At 41.2% G+C, this 16,766-nt stretch overlaps 1 protein-coding gene across 1 annotated transcript in view; it reads right to left on the bottom strand.

Moving 5' to 3' along the window:
- LOC119425076 (leukemia inhibitory factor receptor) overlaps nucleotides 1–10,771 on the bottom strand; it is a 14,534-nt gene extending 3,763 nt beyond the window's left edge. The window contains exons 1-12 of the mRNA XM_037692600.1: nucleotides 10,693–10,771; nucleotides 10,521–10,577; nucleotides 10,263–10,319; nucleotides 10,058–10,178; nucleotides 9,816–9,967; nucleotides 9,587–9,732; nucleotides 7,073–7,214; nucleotides 5,863–5,945; nucleotides 5,573–5,780; nucleotides 4,374–4,559; nucleotides 595–726; nucleotides 348–503 (exon numbers count right to left, since the gene is read on the bottom strand). Coding sequence (XP_037548528.1) covers nucleotides 348–503; nucleotides 595–726; nucleotides 4,374–4,559; nucleotides 5,573–5,780; nucleotides 5,863–5,945; nucleotides 7,073–7,214; nucleotides 9,587–9,732; nucleotides 9,816–9,967; nucleotides 10,058–10,178; nucleotides 10,263–10,319; nucleotides 10,521–10,577; nucleotides 10,693–10,771 — 1,519 coding nt within the window. The remainder of the gene's footprint in view (nucleotides 1–347; nucleotides 504–594; nucleotides 727–4,373; nucleotides 4,560–5,572; nucleotides 5,781–5,862; nucleotides 5,946–7,072; nucleotides 7,215–9,586; nucleotides 9,733–9,815; nucleotides 9,968–10,057; nucleotides 10,179–10,262; nucleotides 10,320–10,520; nucleotides 10,578–10,692) is intronic.
- Nucleotides 10,772–16,766: the final 5,995 nt, after the last annotated feature.

Below are 16,766 nucleotides of genomic sequence, written 5' to 3'. Positions count from 1 at the left end.
AGTAGTAGTAGTAGTAGTAGTAGTAGTAGTAGTAGTAGTAGTAGTAGGTGAGTCCTCCTCAACACATATTCTGAGCACTAATAGATTGTGCAAAATCTTCTTTTAGATTACAACAAAGTCCATGCTCAATAATCCAGGTATACAATCCAACATTTTTCTTTTCGATTGCACACAATTAGATTTTCAAGCTTTATTCAACCCAGTCCTAGCTCTGTCATTTGTCATCACAAGATGATCGTAGTGTAAATCTGCAGACTGAAAGGTGGCTGGTGAAAAGCATTCCTAAAACGTATGCCTTTAACTTATTTAAAGATTTTGTGTGGATTTTACATGTAGCTGATGCTTACTGTTCACTGTGGCCTGATTGTGATACTCGGCCCAGATGATGATGTAACCCAGCAGGAACCCTCGGACATCTTCTTCTGGGACGGCTGACCACTGCAGCACCACTGAACTCAGTGTCTTGTTGGAGAAGCTGATGTTTGTAGGAGCGCTGACCGGAGCTATTGGAACCAAACCATGAAAACAACCAAATCAGACTTTTTCTGCTTTATGAAACATTTGGTCTTTAAAGTTAGACAGACGTGAACTTACTTCCTTGTCTGAAATAAAACTGTGTGGTCCCATAGGTACCCTCGCTGTTGTTGATAAGTTTTATGTTGCACGTGTCCTTGTACGGCCTTATATTTAGTGTCAATCTGTAACACACGTAAGGCTCCAAAGGTTCTGCGTTTTTAGGTGAAGACAAAAGGCAATACTGTTTAATGTTCAATTTTTTATTTATTTTTCCCTGAAACGTCTCCAAACTCATAACACTAAACATTAAACACAAGTTGAACAGGACTCCATTAAAAAAACAAGACGAGATGTTTGAGTCTTAATGTGGCGTTTGTCTCAAATTTCAACATCCTTCTATAAAGCTTGAATTACTTGTGTATTGTAAAATATATCTACAGGTTTATTTTGAAACTCCAGGCTAAACCCATTTCCTGTTTGCTCTGTACTGCACGGATTATTCTCTTTAGAGTGATTTGTTCAATAAGCTTTGTAGAGATCTAGTAGAGTGCTGTATGAATGTGTGTGTGGAGGTAAATGAGGACACAGATTGTGTTGTAAAGCACTTTGAATGTCTTGATTAAATAAAAAGGTGCTATATAAGTACAGCCCATTTACCATTACGGTACTGTTTTATTTTATTTTTGTGCTTTAATACTAAAATTTGCAGGGACTTTTATTAAGTTCTCCTCATACTCAGAGTTTGCACCAGAACAAAACTATTCTAATCATACAGGGTTTATGGGGCAGCCATGATAAAATTATATATTAATAAAAAGTTTGCCGAGTAATTGCTGAGTAAATGGCAGCACTCTTCATCAGACAGGCAGACAAAAACTTGATCTAGATTTTGAGTATTATATAGCAGTTAGCATACTTTATGTTTCCTTTGAAAAACATCTCTAAATCTTTGACAGTTTAGGCTCTATGACTGATGTTTTGAAATAATTTCTTTGAGATGCTTTAGGCCACGCCCATTTTACCTGAAAAACCTTATCCTTGAGATATGTGCTCAGGGTCATGTCCTAAACATCTGAACCAATTTTTCACTGGAGATTTGTATTTATCTTATACCACCCCTTATTTGCACATTTTTATCAGATTTGGTCCATTAACTCTGAATGAGCTCTCCTAATTGTAATTCAAATTTCATCTTAACAAATATTAAAGTTAGAAGATTTGTCTAAATTTGTGTTAAACTAGTTTTCCAAACAAATTACCAGCATCAACCTATAGGAGGCACTACAAGTGTGGTTAAAACCTGGAGAACTGTAACTCCAGAATTCTAAGCCCCTTATGAGTATGTGGTTGTCTCTTAGTTCTTTAAGCATTCTGTATTTTTCTTCTTCTTTCGGCTGCTCCTTTCTTCAACGGTCGCCACAGCAAACTAACTCTCACGAAGACTTGGCAATTGTTTTTATGGCGGATGCCCTTCCTGACACAACCACAGACCACCGAGCTACCACAGCCCTCTGTATGGAGCAGAGAGCTGCTATCTAGGGCACCTGGGGGAGCAGATGGTGGGGGTTAAGGGCCTTGCTCAAGGGCCCAGAGCGGAGCAGATGAGGATGGACGCAGGTGTGGGTTTTTCCACTTTTCCACCAACATTTTGATGTTGTCAGTACGGGAAGTTGGACCGACGACCTTCCGATCACAGGCCCACCTTCTCTAACCTCTGCACCACCACTCCCCGTATTTTTTTTACTGCAAGTGAATTCATTTAAAAAAAAAAAACCTTCAAGGGTTCACCTTCAATCAGCCTAATCCCTGCCTATATACCATTTAAAATAGTGGCTCTGAAAAAGTTGCTCAGGAAAAGTTTATTTGGTTTTAGCATTATAATAAATGGCCATATCTTATCTATTTTAGCATAAATTCACATTAAACTTACTTACAATGTGTCCAGGTTTCCCTTCTAAATAGCTGACCTGACTTTATCAATAGCAAACTCTAGGGTGTGATATAAATGTAAAAACTTTATTTCAAAATCAAAAATGCTGATTTCTTACAAACTTTTAACACTTATGTTGGACAGTGACTCGAGTTGTTCGTTGCAGTTTGGTAAAGATTTGCAAACGTAGGCGTAGCTAGTAAGTTTGTGTAACTTTTTCTAATCACTATGAAATTTGGCTGGGTTGTTTTTTTCAGGCTGTCCTGATAATAATTTAAAAAACAAGTTTTAAAAATGCATTTTTAGATTAAATTTAATTTTTTATGTTATACATTCAATATAATTAATGTTTTTCTTTAGAAAAAGTTTAACCTCAGGCGTTTGAAAGTTCTATGGTTTATGTATAGAAAGCATTGTGGGGGAGTGGTGGCACAGAGGTTAGAAGACGGGCCTGTGATTGGAAAGTCACAGGTTCAATTCCTGGTACCGTCAACATCAAAATGTGGGTGAAAAAGATGAAACACCCACATCTGCCTCCACCCTCATTCACCTCACTCTGGGCCCCTGAGCAAGGCCCTTAACCCTCACCATCTGCTCCCTAAACAGGTCTCTCTTGAAAATGAGTTCTCGTGACTCAATGAGACTACCAGGATAAATAAAGGCTAAATGAAAAAACAAAAAACAAAAAGAAAAAGAAAGCCAGTCTTTAGTAAAAATTATCATTCAATTAATGAGTCTGGTGATTTTTAGTGCTTTTTTTATTTTAAGCCTATAATAACAATTCAGTTATATTGAACTAAAACTTCTACTTCTGTTATGTTATTTCTTCCCCCACTCTGGCTTGAATCAGTTTGTGTTGGATTAGATAAATCAGTTCATATTTTTAATTAAGCCTTTATTTATACAGGCTAGTCTCATTGAGTCACGCATACTCATTTACAAGAGGGACCTGCTACAGACAGAACATATAAAGTACAGACAACAATAACAATAAACAATAATAATAGTTAACTACAGTAGAAATGCAGTTAAAATAAGAGTAGTGTTATAAAACAAAAAATCAGGGTGCCGTAAAACTTTTTTTTTTTTCTCCACAAGATAGACAAGTACTGCTTAAACAAAGGTCATAAGTTTTTGATTGCTTTTCCCTAAACAAGGGGTTCCCAACCCTGGTCCTTGAGGAACACCATCCTGCATGTTTTAATTGTTTCTCTGCTCCAACACACCGGATTTTAATTAATGGTAATTAACAGGCTTCTGTAGAACATGAAGAAGTAATTAAACCACTGAATCAGGTGGGTTGGAGTGGGGAAACAAGTAAAACATGCAGGGTGGTGTTCCTCAAGGACCAGGGTTGGGAACCACTGCCCTAAACTGTAGCTTGAATATATAAGGCAACAAGTGTGTGTGTGCGTTCGTGTTTGTTTATGTTATATTTGGGGACTTGAACCAGCTTACACACCAGTCATTTGAGGACGCCTTGACAACTGGGGACCAAAACCACTGTCCCCAATTAGAAAAGCTTATATTAGCATTCAGCATGCCCCAAAATGCACTTTAATCTAAAAATCTCAAAAGTTGGTGTGTGTGTGTGTGTGTGTGTGTATGTAAAACTGACCGAGTGTCAGTACCAATACAATCTCTTGAGTCTGACACCAGATTGTGTATAATGTTATTTTCAAAATTAGATTAAAACAGCTACAGCTTTATCGTTTCTCTACAAACGATGACCTCAACTTAAAACTCTGGCATGCTGGAGGTGAGTGAGACGCAGTCCTTTTAAGGCTTTTTGGCTTGTTGCTTGAACATGACCACATTAAAATAAATGTTCTGCCCTCTGTAGTAAAACAGTTGCACAAAACTGACCAAAGTTGATTTGATCATGTTCAGAGGTTTTCTCAGAGGAACTATGTGAACGATGATGTACCTGGTAGATGAGATAAGTTCCTGAAGTTGTTGCTATTCTCATAAAAGGACTTGTAGCGCGCAGAATGCCCCTTTTTCCTCCACTCCACTGAATAACACACAAACTGTTTGATGAGATCATGTTTCCAAGAAACTGTCAGCGACGTGCTGCTGTGGACGTTCACATTCAGACTGTCGTCTCCCTCATCTGTAACAGAGTGAAGACACATTAATAAACTGATCTGTCTAACATGTCATCCATTGTGTGACTTCTGACACACTTTCACATTGCTGTTTGTCAGGTTAGTTTCTGTACGTTTTTCACCATCTAATTACTTCAACATAATTTCAGCCGTTTCAATCATTCAAATGTTCGGCTCATTCAGGAAACGAGTGCTATAACTTTTGATATTTGTATTTTTAGTTTATCATGGGCAGTTTTGGAAGCGTTGAGGGTTCAATTCCACCATGCTGAAGTGTCCCTGGGCAAGACACTGAACCCCTCATTACCTCCAATATGTGTCCCATCAGTGTATGAATGTGATAAAGCTCTGATTAGTCTCATTAGAATGATTTGTTTGATTAGATTTGTAGAGATCTAGTAGAGTGCTGTATGAATGTGTTGCTGGAGGTAAATGAGGGCACAGATTGTAGTGTAAAGCTCTTTGAGTATCTTGATTAGATAGAAATACACTATAGTCCATTTACCATTTATAGTATAATATTAGTATACTTAGTATAATATTGGTTTTTACTTTAGCTTTTTGCTAATTTTAGTTTCTGTTATGACAATGTTATACTTTTCTTACTCTTGTCCAAATGCAAGTAGTTGACATTTTTGCTGGTGTCAGATTTCAGCTACTATTTTGCTATTTTAACTTAGCAACTGTTTTGCTAATTTTAGCTTTTAGGTTTGGTTTTGCACATTGTAGTTTTAATTACAAGTTTGCTATATCTTAAGGTTTTTGTTATTGTTCTGCTGGTTTTAGTTACTATTTTGTTAAGTTTAGTGTTTAGCTTTGTTTAACTAATCACATATTATTGCTAATTGTACCTTTTAGTTATTTTTACCTTCTGTTCTGTTTTTTTTTACTTTGATAGTACAATGCAGCTTTTTCAGCAGTCAGTAATGTCAGACTCAGCTCTCAGGAGCCACACAACAGATTTTTTCTTGTTCGTGTTCATTCCATAGATTGTAACTCAAAGAGAGTGGGCTCCTACTTGTCACATGTTCTTGCTGTGGAATCAGGAGGCTCGCAGGTGGGGAGATGCTGGCGTTGTTGAAAGCGCTGATGTTGAGCAGATAAGCTGAATAAGACAGGAGCAGTCTGATCTGAGGTTTGAGAGTTTTCTTCTGCTGTTGTGGAGCCTCTCCTGATGCCTTGCAAATGGTTACTTTGTAGCCGTCATGCTGCTCCTCTGCAGGAAACTACAGAACAACAGGACTTTGTTGAAATTTTCCGTTGCCTGCTGTGTTGACAACAATTCTGAGTTGACAGAATAAAAAATACCTTCCAGGTTACAGAAATCCAGCGGCGACCTGGATTGTCCACAGTTTCTTCAGAACCAGTGATGACGGGTTGTGTTGTGAGTTCTGAAAGATTTAATTTACAGTGAAACAGTGCACTACTTCAAAAAAGTTCAAGACAAAAAACAACTGGACTTTATTTGTAACAAAAGACGTTTCGCTTCTCATCTGAGGTGCTTTCTCAATTCAGAGAACAGAGAGCGTGGGGTTCGAGTTATAAAGCTGAGCTAAGATACATATGCAGATTTCCCTATCAATCCTCACAATAGGGGTTCGAGGATTAGGATTGATAGGATTGATAGGGCAATCTTTATGTATCTAGTTTAACTCAGCTTTATAAGTCAAACCCCACACTCTGAATTGAGAAAGCTCCTCTGATGAGAAACGAAACATCTTCTGTTACAAATAAAGTCCAGTTGGTTTTTGTTTTAAAAATTTACCATGTCCTGGATGATTGAGAATCTTCACTACAGCAGTCCACTGCTTCATCATTATTTGTGCTAATAAAGTTTTAAAAATCGCTAGATCGCTCCATTTATGTTGTCATATGCTTCATTATGGCCCACTGCCAAAATGCAAAAGGGTGAAAATGTTTTTGTCTGTCTGTGTGTGTTCATTTGACCATTAGTAAAGCGCTCTCATGAACCACTGGACAAATTTTAATGACATTTTCACAAATTTTAATTTTCAATTTTAATAATTGGATGGATTGGACAATTCAAGATGGCCTCACAGCTCATCGATGCTAGCCTACACAAAGATGGTTTTAACTCAGTGATTTTTACAGTCATTGAGCAAACATTTGACGTGGTAGTAGCTGAGAGTCATTCACAACACATCACACTCAGATTATGTGAGATCATTGTATCTCACATCTCAAACTCTCAAGTTCAAGTTCAAGTCAACTTTATTGTCATTTCCATCACATGATACATGAAGTGGAACAAAACTACACCCCAAAATAGCAAAATATAAAGTATAAAAAGAAACAGTAAGGAAGGATCCACTAAGACACTAAGATATACGCTAAACACCAACTCCCTGGTTTGATCAGAATTACTCCTTCATTCCTCAACGTGATCCAAGTTCAAAACTCTGGGCTGAAAGGCATTGAGCAATATGCATTTCTTCAAGGAATGTCTTTAATATTATGTTTTTAACTGAAGCCAGTCTAACAGAAGTGAAGCTCTCACCTGATTGGACAATGTGATCTTCACTCCATGGACACTGTGGACACTTGTCATTAGTGGCACATTGAATCTGTGCGACGTACATTAGTGAGGAGTTTAGATTTTCCACTCTGACTTGGGTTTTATTTTCAGATTGGACAGATGGCTGTGAACAGGACAGAAAAAATCAATTAACTGTTATAGTATATTTTATTAGAATCAAGACAGAAACAACTTCAGAGGTTTAGCTGAAGACTGTCATATAAACCTTCCTGCTGCCCTTGGGTCAGGCTTCAGTCTCATATGTCATTAAGTATATCATTTTACACTGCCATTACCAAAGCACTGATTACTTATGCTGTCAAAATGTTGTCTTGTATTTTATCAGCAGCTGTAAATTAATTCCGTGAGTGTCAGAGTGAGTTGCAACCAATGGTGAGCAGCACATCACACATTGCAGACAAGATTAGCAAAAATTACCAAAAACACACAACGTTCTTCTTCTCAGGTGATGTCACGAACCTTTGAACTGTCTAAAATGTTCTAAACCTTTCCAAACAATCCACACAACTCCTTTTAAGTATGTTTACAATTATATATCTAAATGTTGGCATTTTTGTCTTCTTTCATAGAGTGCATCTCTTCATTAATCAAAGTGTTGGCATTTTTCTTAACTTAGATCATTACAAAGTAATTAGCTAATTTGAAAAAAATCAACCATTTTCTGTTTCAATCCACAATATTTATTATTAACAAACATCATGGAAAGATTTCTAAGAATAATGAGTGCCATTCATTACTTGTCCATTATTCATTATTTCCATTATTTCATTATTAACTTAATTTTCTGCTTTTAAACTCAGAATAGACAGAGGTTGTGATTTTTGGACCTGAGCATCTTAGAAATAAATTTTTCAGTCTTTCACCTTTTTTGGATGGCATTAATTTAGCCTTCAGTTCTAATATGAAAAATCTTGGTGTTATTTTTGATCAAGTCATGTCTTTTGACCCCCATTCAAAACGTTACCAGAACCACTTCCCTTCACCTGCGCAATATCACTAAGATTAGAAACGTCTTGTCCAAAAATTGATGCATAAAAACTGGTCCATGCATTTGTCATGTCTAGACTCGACTATTGCAATAGTTTGTTATCTGGGTGTTCAAAAATTTCCTTATAAAGTCTTCAGTTGATCCAAAATGCTGCTGCCAGAGTTTTAATGAGCATGCGATAGGCAAAGCTTTTTCCCTAGTTATCCATGTCCCAGGAGAAATTTGATAGTTGGCTCGTTTCCGAGACCAACCTGGGAGTCAGATTCAAAAAAGACACAATTGTTGATTTTCTACAAACTTTTTTTCTTGTCAGCCTTGAGTCCTGCTGGAACTTCCTCAGTCCAAAATGTCCAGATTTATGGGCATTCCTCTCCACTGATCCATGTTATGAGCCTCCCTAAGATCGATCCCATATGCTGTCAAGTCCTAAAGCTGCAGGTGACGGTTTAGCTCATTAATCAGCCAATTTTGAGTCCTCATAGCACGAACCAAACAGACTCAGAAGCTTGACATGGCCAAAACTGCTATCGACGTCTTCTTCAAGTTGATAAAACAGAGCCCCGCCGATGTAAAATAGCAGAACCCCTGCTATCGTAAAGCCAAAATATAAATGTTTTCAGCGTCCACCCAAGACAGAACTGAAAGACACATCAGCTGATCTTTGATGTACCCCGCAGTGTGAGTCTCAGCCAGGCAAGAGGGTTCTCCAGGATCCTGTCATTTTGTTGAAAATATGTTGTCGATTTCATAGAAAATCCAGCTCGTCAGATCCATAATAGTGTTTTTCATTCGGGAGATGTAGGAGCTCAAAGACACAGAGAGCAGAAGCAGGGGGAAGGGAGAGGACACATCTGCCTTGAGCAAGAACCAGATGTGAATCTCCCCAGTTTTAGCTTCTCTCCATGGCTCCCTGTCAAATCCAGAATTGAATTCAAAGTCTTACTTCTAACCTACAAAGCTCTCAACAACCTAGCTCCATCTTACATTACAGATCTTATTGTTCCATACTTTACTTACCCTACTCTACATGTTTCGTATTTGTAACTATTTTATCCTTAAAATGTGTTCTTTGTCTTTCCTCCTATAGAAAGAACACCTGGATCTGCCTTTCTGTCTGTCTCTCCTTCCTGTCCTCTCACCCCAGCTGGTCGAAGCAGATGGTCACTCATCTTGAGCCTGGTTCTGCTGGAGGTTTCTTCCTGTTAAAAGATAGTTCTCCTTTCCACTGTTTCCTTTGTGCTTGCTCACACTTGAAGACTGCAACAAAGTGAAGATTCAACACAATCTGATGGCTTCCTTAGATAAATAACTTTTACTAATAGGCTTTTTTATGTATGTGAATGTTTTTGTACAGTGTCCTGAGATGATTTCTGTTGTGACTTGGTTCTATTTAAATAAACTGAATTGAATTAAACAGAATTTGAATTTGGGTATGTGTGACCATCATTTACAGTTTTTATTAATAAATCAAGCAAAAAGTTTCTGACCTTGTTCCATGAAGAACTGCCCACTTCTTTAAATCTTGCAAAAAAGTAATTGATAAACTTTTCTTCAGCTTGACTCCATCTCACATTCATGTTCAGACGTCCTGCAAGGCGACTGAAGGACACGAAGCTGGGAGGGTCACAGCGTGCTGAAATCATTTGAGTAAAAGATAAGATGTTCAGATCTGTCAGAGATGGTTAATTCAAATAAAATGCTTTCATCTGAACTTACTCAGGTGCTTTGGTGAACCTTTGAAAACTGCTTTGGTGCAATTTTGTTTGTGCGCATTTTCTAAAACCTCCACTGTCATGTTGTGTAACTCGAACACTTTGTTGATAATTTCATTGAATTTAGTGATATTATTGAAAATGTAGCAGGAGTTTCTGCTTCAGGGGGAAGAACCAAACAAAATAAAAGATGTTTATAAAAAATACCAAGAATCATAAAAATTGAAATTTTTTAAGGAGTAAAACCTTGTAATCTGGCGTGTGATGAGCGTGTATGTGTTTTTGGATGTGTATTTTCCAGGTTTCCAAGTACAGTATTTCCCACGTTGTTTGGGTTTACCAAAACAGACTAAATCATGGACTCCATCTGTAAAAGCAGAAAAAAAATGCAATTCCTGTCTCTGATGGGATTTTCCAGTTTCACAGAAGGACTCAGATGAGGTTCTTTTACCTGGCTGAATCCCACAGTGTGAATACTCAGCAGACATGTTCTTTGACCTGCAGCTCACTGGAACAAACACAATCAGTTACTGTATATGTCACTGTTGCAAAAACACACACCAATGCACAGCAGGGCTGCTACTGCTCTTTATATCATGATGGAAAATACTTTTAGACATTTATTTTTGGAAATGAGCTCATTCCTCAAGAGGAAACATTAGACAGGTATCAGATTAGGAATAAACTGCAGAAAGTGACACAATCCTACCTTCAGAGGCTCGAATGTGTGGGGAGAGCATGGTGTAAAAGACAAGAAGCATCAAGCCTTGAATGTGAGCAAGAGATGAGTGACAATCTGATATATTTCACCAAGAAATATGCATAAAACTAATAAACACTTCTAATCCTGAAACAGAAGGCTGATCATACAGATGTCTTACCAAAGATCAGAGTCTGTGAAATGCATCCAAACAAACTCTTTGAGTGCAGAGACATCAGCTGACCTCCATGGCCTGACATGCTGCCAACAACTGTGACAGACTCAACCAACCTCACGCTCACAAGCTGCCATTCATGATGCACACGGCTGCTGCTCTCATGAGACTGAGAGGAAATCTTTTGTGGAGTTTTACAACGAGCGTGGGGAGGCGGGGACGCACTCAGCAAGGAGGACTCACTCGAAATAACTAGTGTGCTACTACTTCTTCTTTTCTTAAAACTGAGACAGTACGCACATGAGAAACACTCTGATCTGCACCTTGCATGACTGGGAGGTTTCTGTTCACAACTGAATAAATGGGTCAGTGTTCTGAGTAAGAACTACTTCTGAAGTTACTGAAAGGTCCACCATGATTCAAAACGAGACAAGAAATTAGTTTTTATTTAGTGATTTGAGCATCTCTTCACCCCTGCCCCACTTTTGCTTTCAAAGAATGGAGAGCAAAGTTCAAATGAAAATCTCAAATTCTGTGACTGTAACTAAACATGATGCTCTGTGTAACTCAGGAGAACTTTTTTAATGGCACAGGTTGAAACAAAGTTTCTTTAATGTCAGTTCATGTTTTCTCATGAGAACAGAATTCGCCCTCAGACCCAATAATGTCTAATAACAATAAAAACAATTATCTGTTGTCTTTCATAAATTATGATTGTCTAAAATAAAAAATGACAGTTAAGTTTTATTTCAACCTTGAGAACATTGTTACAAGAGATCGTGTTGTGCTGAATCCTCAGCTGCTACATCCAGTGTTAGCTCAATATTTGGGAAACTGGACCTGTGTGTCAAAACTGAAACTCGCCTGTTCTGCTTGGTTTTAGTTTATGTATTTTAAATTTTTAGCAAGACTTGTTTTTTATTGATTTCATGTTCTAGTTTGATTAAAAATTAAATTATTTTTTTTACTAACTTTACTCAGCTTAATAATAAACTATTTAACCCTCAGCACATGTGTGTAAGTAAAAACAAACCAAAATGTTTAAATTATGTTTAAGGTGTTTAAATAGTAAACTGCATGTAATAAAATTAAAAGTTAATTTAAATTGTGTGGCCAATAAATGTTTAATAACCTTCATAGTCAAGTCAGATTTATTTATAGAGCACATTTAAAACAGAAACTGTTACCAAAGTGCTTAACAAAAAGATCACAGCATCAAATAAAAACTAAACATATATTTACAGCACATGGAATAAAAATATAAAAACATAAAGCATAATTAGAAACAATGAAATACTAAATCCGATCACCCTGTGTCAAATGTCACAGAATAATAACAAAAAAGCCTAAACTCAGTCAGAAAGAATGAAATGCTAAATCGTATCAGATAGCCGCGTGTTAAATAGGATTAAAACAAAAAGCATAAACAGAATCAGAATCAAAGAAAAACTAAATCTAAATCCTATCACCCTGTGTTAAATGTCAGTGAGTACAGGTGTATTTTCAGGAGAGATTTAAAAACAGAGAATGAGGTGGCCTGTCAAATGTTGAGGGGCAGATTGTTCCAGAGTTGAGAGCCCATGACTGAAAAGGCCCAATCTCCTCTGAGCTTCAACCTGGTTTTTGGTACCACCAAAAGCAGCTGGTCAGATGATCTCAACGCCCGAGAAGGAGCATAAGGATGGAGAAGGTCGGAGAGGTACGCAGATGCAAGGCCATTAATGCACTTAAATGTCAGCAGAATAATTTTAAAATCAATTCTGACATGCACAGGAAGCCAGTGAAGAGAGGACAGAACTGGTGAAATGTGCTCAAACCTGTGAGTTCCTTTTAACAGCTGACCTGCAGCATTTTGGACGAGATGGAGACCTGAGAGAGAGACCTGACTGACCCCAGCATAAAGTGAGTTACAGTAGTCCAGCCATCAATCCTGATGCCCTGTGAGCTTCAGAAATGGCCTCACACAGCCAGTGTGAAAGACGCTGAATGGATAACGGGCGACCTGCAGAGACGTCCCTATAATGCACAAATAGATGCTGAGTCTGCCGCAGAGGAGCCGTGCGTGCTATGTAACATGCCAGCGCACACACAGGACAGAGGATATGAAAAGATGCTTCTTCCTCTGATTTGTGTGTGGGGGTGGGGGGGGGTGGGGGGGGGGGACCCACCAATGTTATCATTCTTGATTTAAATGAACTTGTGATGTTTTCGGGTATGAAAGCTGGGTTAGGTCTCAGCGCAGCTGAGTACCATCAGCTTGAATCCTGAGGCATGACGGGGCAGCAGAGAGCGCAGCTAAATAGTTCACTCTCTTTGCTGATGTCAAAGCCAACAGCAGGGCTGTTTTAAGTGACAGGAATTTAAGTGACACCTGATCCAAAGGCTCAAAAGGAGCTTTGATCAGAGCTTGCAGAACTACCGTTAGGTCCTACTGTGGAGCTAGTGGGCGTGACACCGGTCTGTGTCTCCGTACACCTTTTAGGAAACGCTTCATCAGCAGGTGATTAAAAACTGTTCTGTCAACGAAGCTTTCGTGAAAGGAAGAAATAGCTGCAGCATAAGTTTTAATTGTGCTGAAAGTTAAATTTATTTTGATGATTTTGATGTTTCTGATGTCCATCAGCTGCTGCAGAAAGGACAGCACGCCACCTAGTGGACATGAGATGGCCCCTACACTTTTTTCTGTGCACCAGCGCTGAAAAGCTGTCCACTTTGATGTGTACAATGCTGTGGTGGAAGCGGCTCATGAGTCTTGGATTGTGCACACCACTTCCTGAGAGAGGCCCATCTTCTCTAAGCGGATCCACTCAGCGGCCAGACCCAAAGGTGCTGGCCTATTTCTGGGTGACTCCTGATTGCTCCCACCGCCTGGAGGAGAGCATCGTCCCTCCACGACATTTTCCACAGTTGACCCGATACCAGACATTGCAGGTTTGGGAACCACGGGGCGCTCACGCACTCGGGGGCTACAAGAATGGCTGACAGTTCTTCCTCCCGGACTCGATTCAGAAACCGTGATATTAGAGGGACTGGAGGAAACGCGTAAAGGAGCATTTTTGGCCATGGGCTGTGGGCAAAAGCAACCACTCCTAACGGTGGGTCGTCCCATGGGCTCAGTGAGAACCATAATTGACACTGGGCGTTCTCCCGTGTGGCGAACAGATCCACTGCTGCTCGGCCGAACCTGCTCCAAATCTGAGAAATCAGCTCGGGATGGAGACTCCAGTCTCTGTGGCGAGGACCGTCCCTGGACATTATGTCCGCTCCTCTGTTCAGGACACCGGGGATGTACACTGCTCTGATGGAGAGCAGGTTTTTGTGTGCCCAACACAGCAGCTGTCTCGCAATGCATAACAGTTGAGCTGAGCGCATGCCACCCTGCCGGTTTATGTAAGCTGCAATCACTTTGTTGTCTGTATGGATCAGAACATGTTGATTCCGCAACAGGGAAGCAAAATGCTGAATCACATTCCAAACTGCAAGACATTCCAAAATGTTTATATGAGCTGATGTGTGAGGTGGCCACAGCACCCCCACCGCCTGACACAGGCACGTTCCTCCCCAGCCTGACAGGGACACGTCTGTGAAAACTGAGACGTGTAACGTAGGCCTGCTGATAGGAACTCCCTCTGACAGAGTGAGAGGGTTTCCCCAGTGATTTAGGTCAGTTCTCACGGAGGGGGGCACAGAGATCATCCGCCTCTTCTGATGCACCGGATCTATGGGCAGGCGGGCAAACCATCGTTGAAGGCGTCTCATGTGGAGTAAGCCCAGCAGAACCACAGCGTGAGCTGAGGACATCGTACCCAAAAGTTTCATGATCAAGACGGTCGTTACTACTCTGCTGGGTATTACGCGGCAGAGCTGGTCTTTCAGAGCTTCAGCTCTCGGCTGTGATAAGCAGGCTCTCATACTGACTGAGTTTAGCTCCACTCCCAGATAAACGATCATCTGGGCCGGGAGAACCGAACTCTTCTCCCAGTTTATGGCGAAACCCAGGTTTAGCAGGTGTGACGTCAGCGCTTTGGTTTGCGCAGCTGCTTCCTGCCTGGATCGAGTTAACAGCAGCAGATCGTCCAGGTAGAAAAGAATTCTCATTCCTGCTCTGTGTAGCGGCTGCAGAGCCGTCTCCACACATTTCGAAAACGTGCGTGGGGCGAGAGAATAGCCAAATGGGAGCCTGTTGTACTGGTACTGGGTCCCTTGGAAGGAAAAACGCAGGAACTTTCTGTGTTTTGGAATGATTGGTATGTGAAAATAAGCGTCTTTTAGAGGTAAACCAATCGTTCCGGTGAATGTTGTCCAACAGCTGCCTGTTTGTCAACATGTGGAACTGTCTCTCCATGATCGATTTGTTGAACATGGACAGGTCGAGGATGGGTCTCATTCCTCCAGTCTTATTTGGGACCAGGAAGTAACGTGAGTAAAACCCTGTGTTTTCCTCTCCGCTGGGAACCCTGGAAATTACATTTTTTATCAGTAATTCCTGAACTTCTGAGTGGAGAGACAAGATCTGTTCTGGAGATGACAAAACCGTCTCTATAATCCCTCTGAATGGTGGGGGTTGAGCTGCGAAATGCAGCGTGTAACCTCTGCTGATAAGATGGTTCATTCATCTGTCTAGGTGGCACACTCGCTGCAACTCTGTGTAACGCTCTGGGAACGGGCACGTGTTTTTGTGTTGTGTCATGTCCTTTACGGATATTAGCCAAGATAGGGCCCCCACCGCCGTCATATGCTCTGGAGATACTCCTCGAGTGACCCGGGGGGGGGGGGGGGGGGTTGGGGCTCCCAGAAAGGGCCCTGGGAACGTCTCTGTGCTGCACTCAGGCTGCAGGCTCACATCAGAGTTGATGTGAGCTGACGCGCACTGAGGGGAGGCGTGAGCACCTTTAGAAATGTGATGCCGTTTGGGTGGAGATTGCCGTTGCCGTGGGGAAATACTGCGGTCAGAAATGTCAGAAGAAAACCTGGGCTGAAAGCGAGGGTCTTTTTTGGGCTCGGTCTGCTGGAAAAAAAAAAATCAATTCTAGCTGCTGTGTCAAGCGAGCATTTTGTGTGATTTTTCGAACTGCGGTGGCTTTTAAAAACCTGTTTTGAGGTTACTGGCTTGTTTTGTGTGGAGGATGTGTGAAAAGAAGCCGCTGTGAGATCATTCGATCTGACAGTCAGGCTAGAATCAGAAAACACTTTATTCTCTGAATGATGTTTTCGTTTTGTTTTAAAATTCATATCATCATTATGCACACACACATCCTCCGCAAAGAGTCATTTCTTGTGTCTTCTCCCCCGTGAGCCCTGCGGCTGGTTGTTCCAGGGCAGTGCCAGTTGGCAGTCTCTGGGGAAGCGTTGAGTCGCTGGTTGCCGCGATGAGAAGGACTGTTCTCTGGCGGGAGGGGCCGGCGGCGAAGCGGGAGGTCGCTGCTACAGCTGTGGAACATCTCTGCTGCTGCCTCTGGCCACGGCAATCTCTCCAGCAGGCAGGGGGGTGGGAGGAGGGGTGCGGCTTCATCAGGTGGCGCACAGTCTTTGACACCTCCTCCGAATACTTTGACTTTTCAAGCATGGCCTTGAAATTGGCCTCGAACAGCGCGTCCGTCGTGATGGGGCCCTCCAGCAGGTCTTTCTGCAGCTTCTCCGGCAAGGATGGGGAGTGTCAGAGCCAGGTGGACCTCTGGATCATCATCATCCAGGCGGCGATGCAAGACAGGCAGATCGCAGAGGAGGCGCACAGGTTCAGGATGACGTCAGACGCTTTGCAGAGCGAGCTCCTCATCTCCTCAGGCAGGTCTGTGTCCTGCAGCATTTTGGAAATGCTGTAGGCCAGCAGGGCGACATTGTTGTTCGCTGCGGCCGCCTGGAAAGCACACTGGTTGGAGGGAAAGGACGTTGGTCCAACCTGGAAACCTTGGCTCCGAGTGCTTCCGCCAGGCTTGGCTCCAGGGGGGGATACCGAGGGAAAGTTCCGCTCAGTAAACCCCTCCACTCTGGTGATGGGTGGAGGTGGAGATGGGCACCCTCAGCTTACCAGGTCCGGCTGCAGCCTCGTTCCAGTAGGACGTCACTGCTGGGAAACTAGG

This window comes from Nematolebias whitei, chromosome 18, assembly GCF_014905685.2.
Source record: "Nematolebias whitei isolate Nwh7 chromosome 18, NemWhi1, whole genome shotgun sequence".
NCBI classification, from domain to species: domain Eukaryota; kingdom Metazoa; phylum Chordata; class Actinopteri; order Cyprinodontiformes; family Rivulidae; genus Nematolebias; species Nematolebias whitei.
The sequence above is the reverse complement of the archived record's forward strand: the minus strand, read 5'-3'. Positions and strand labels throughout refer to the sequence as shown.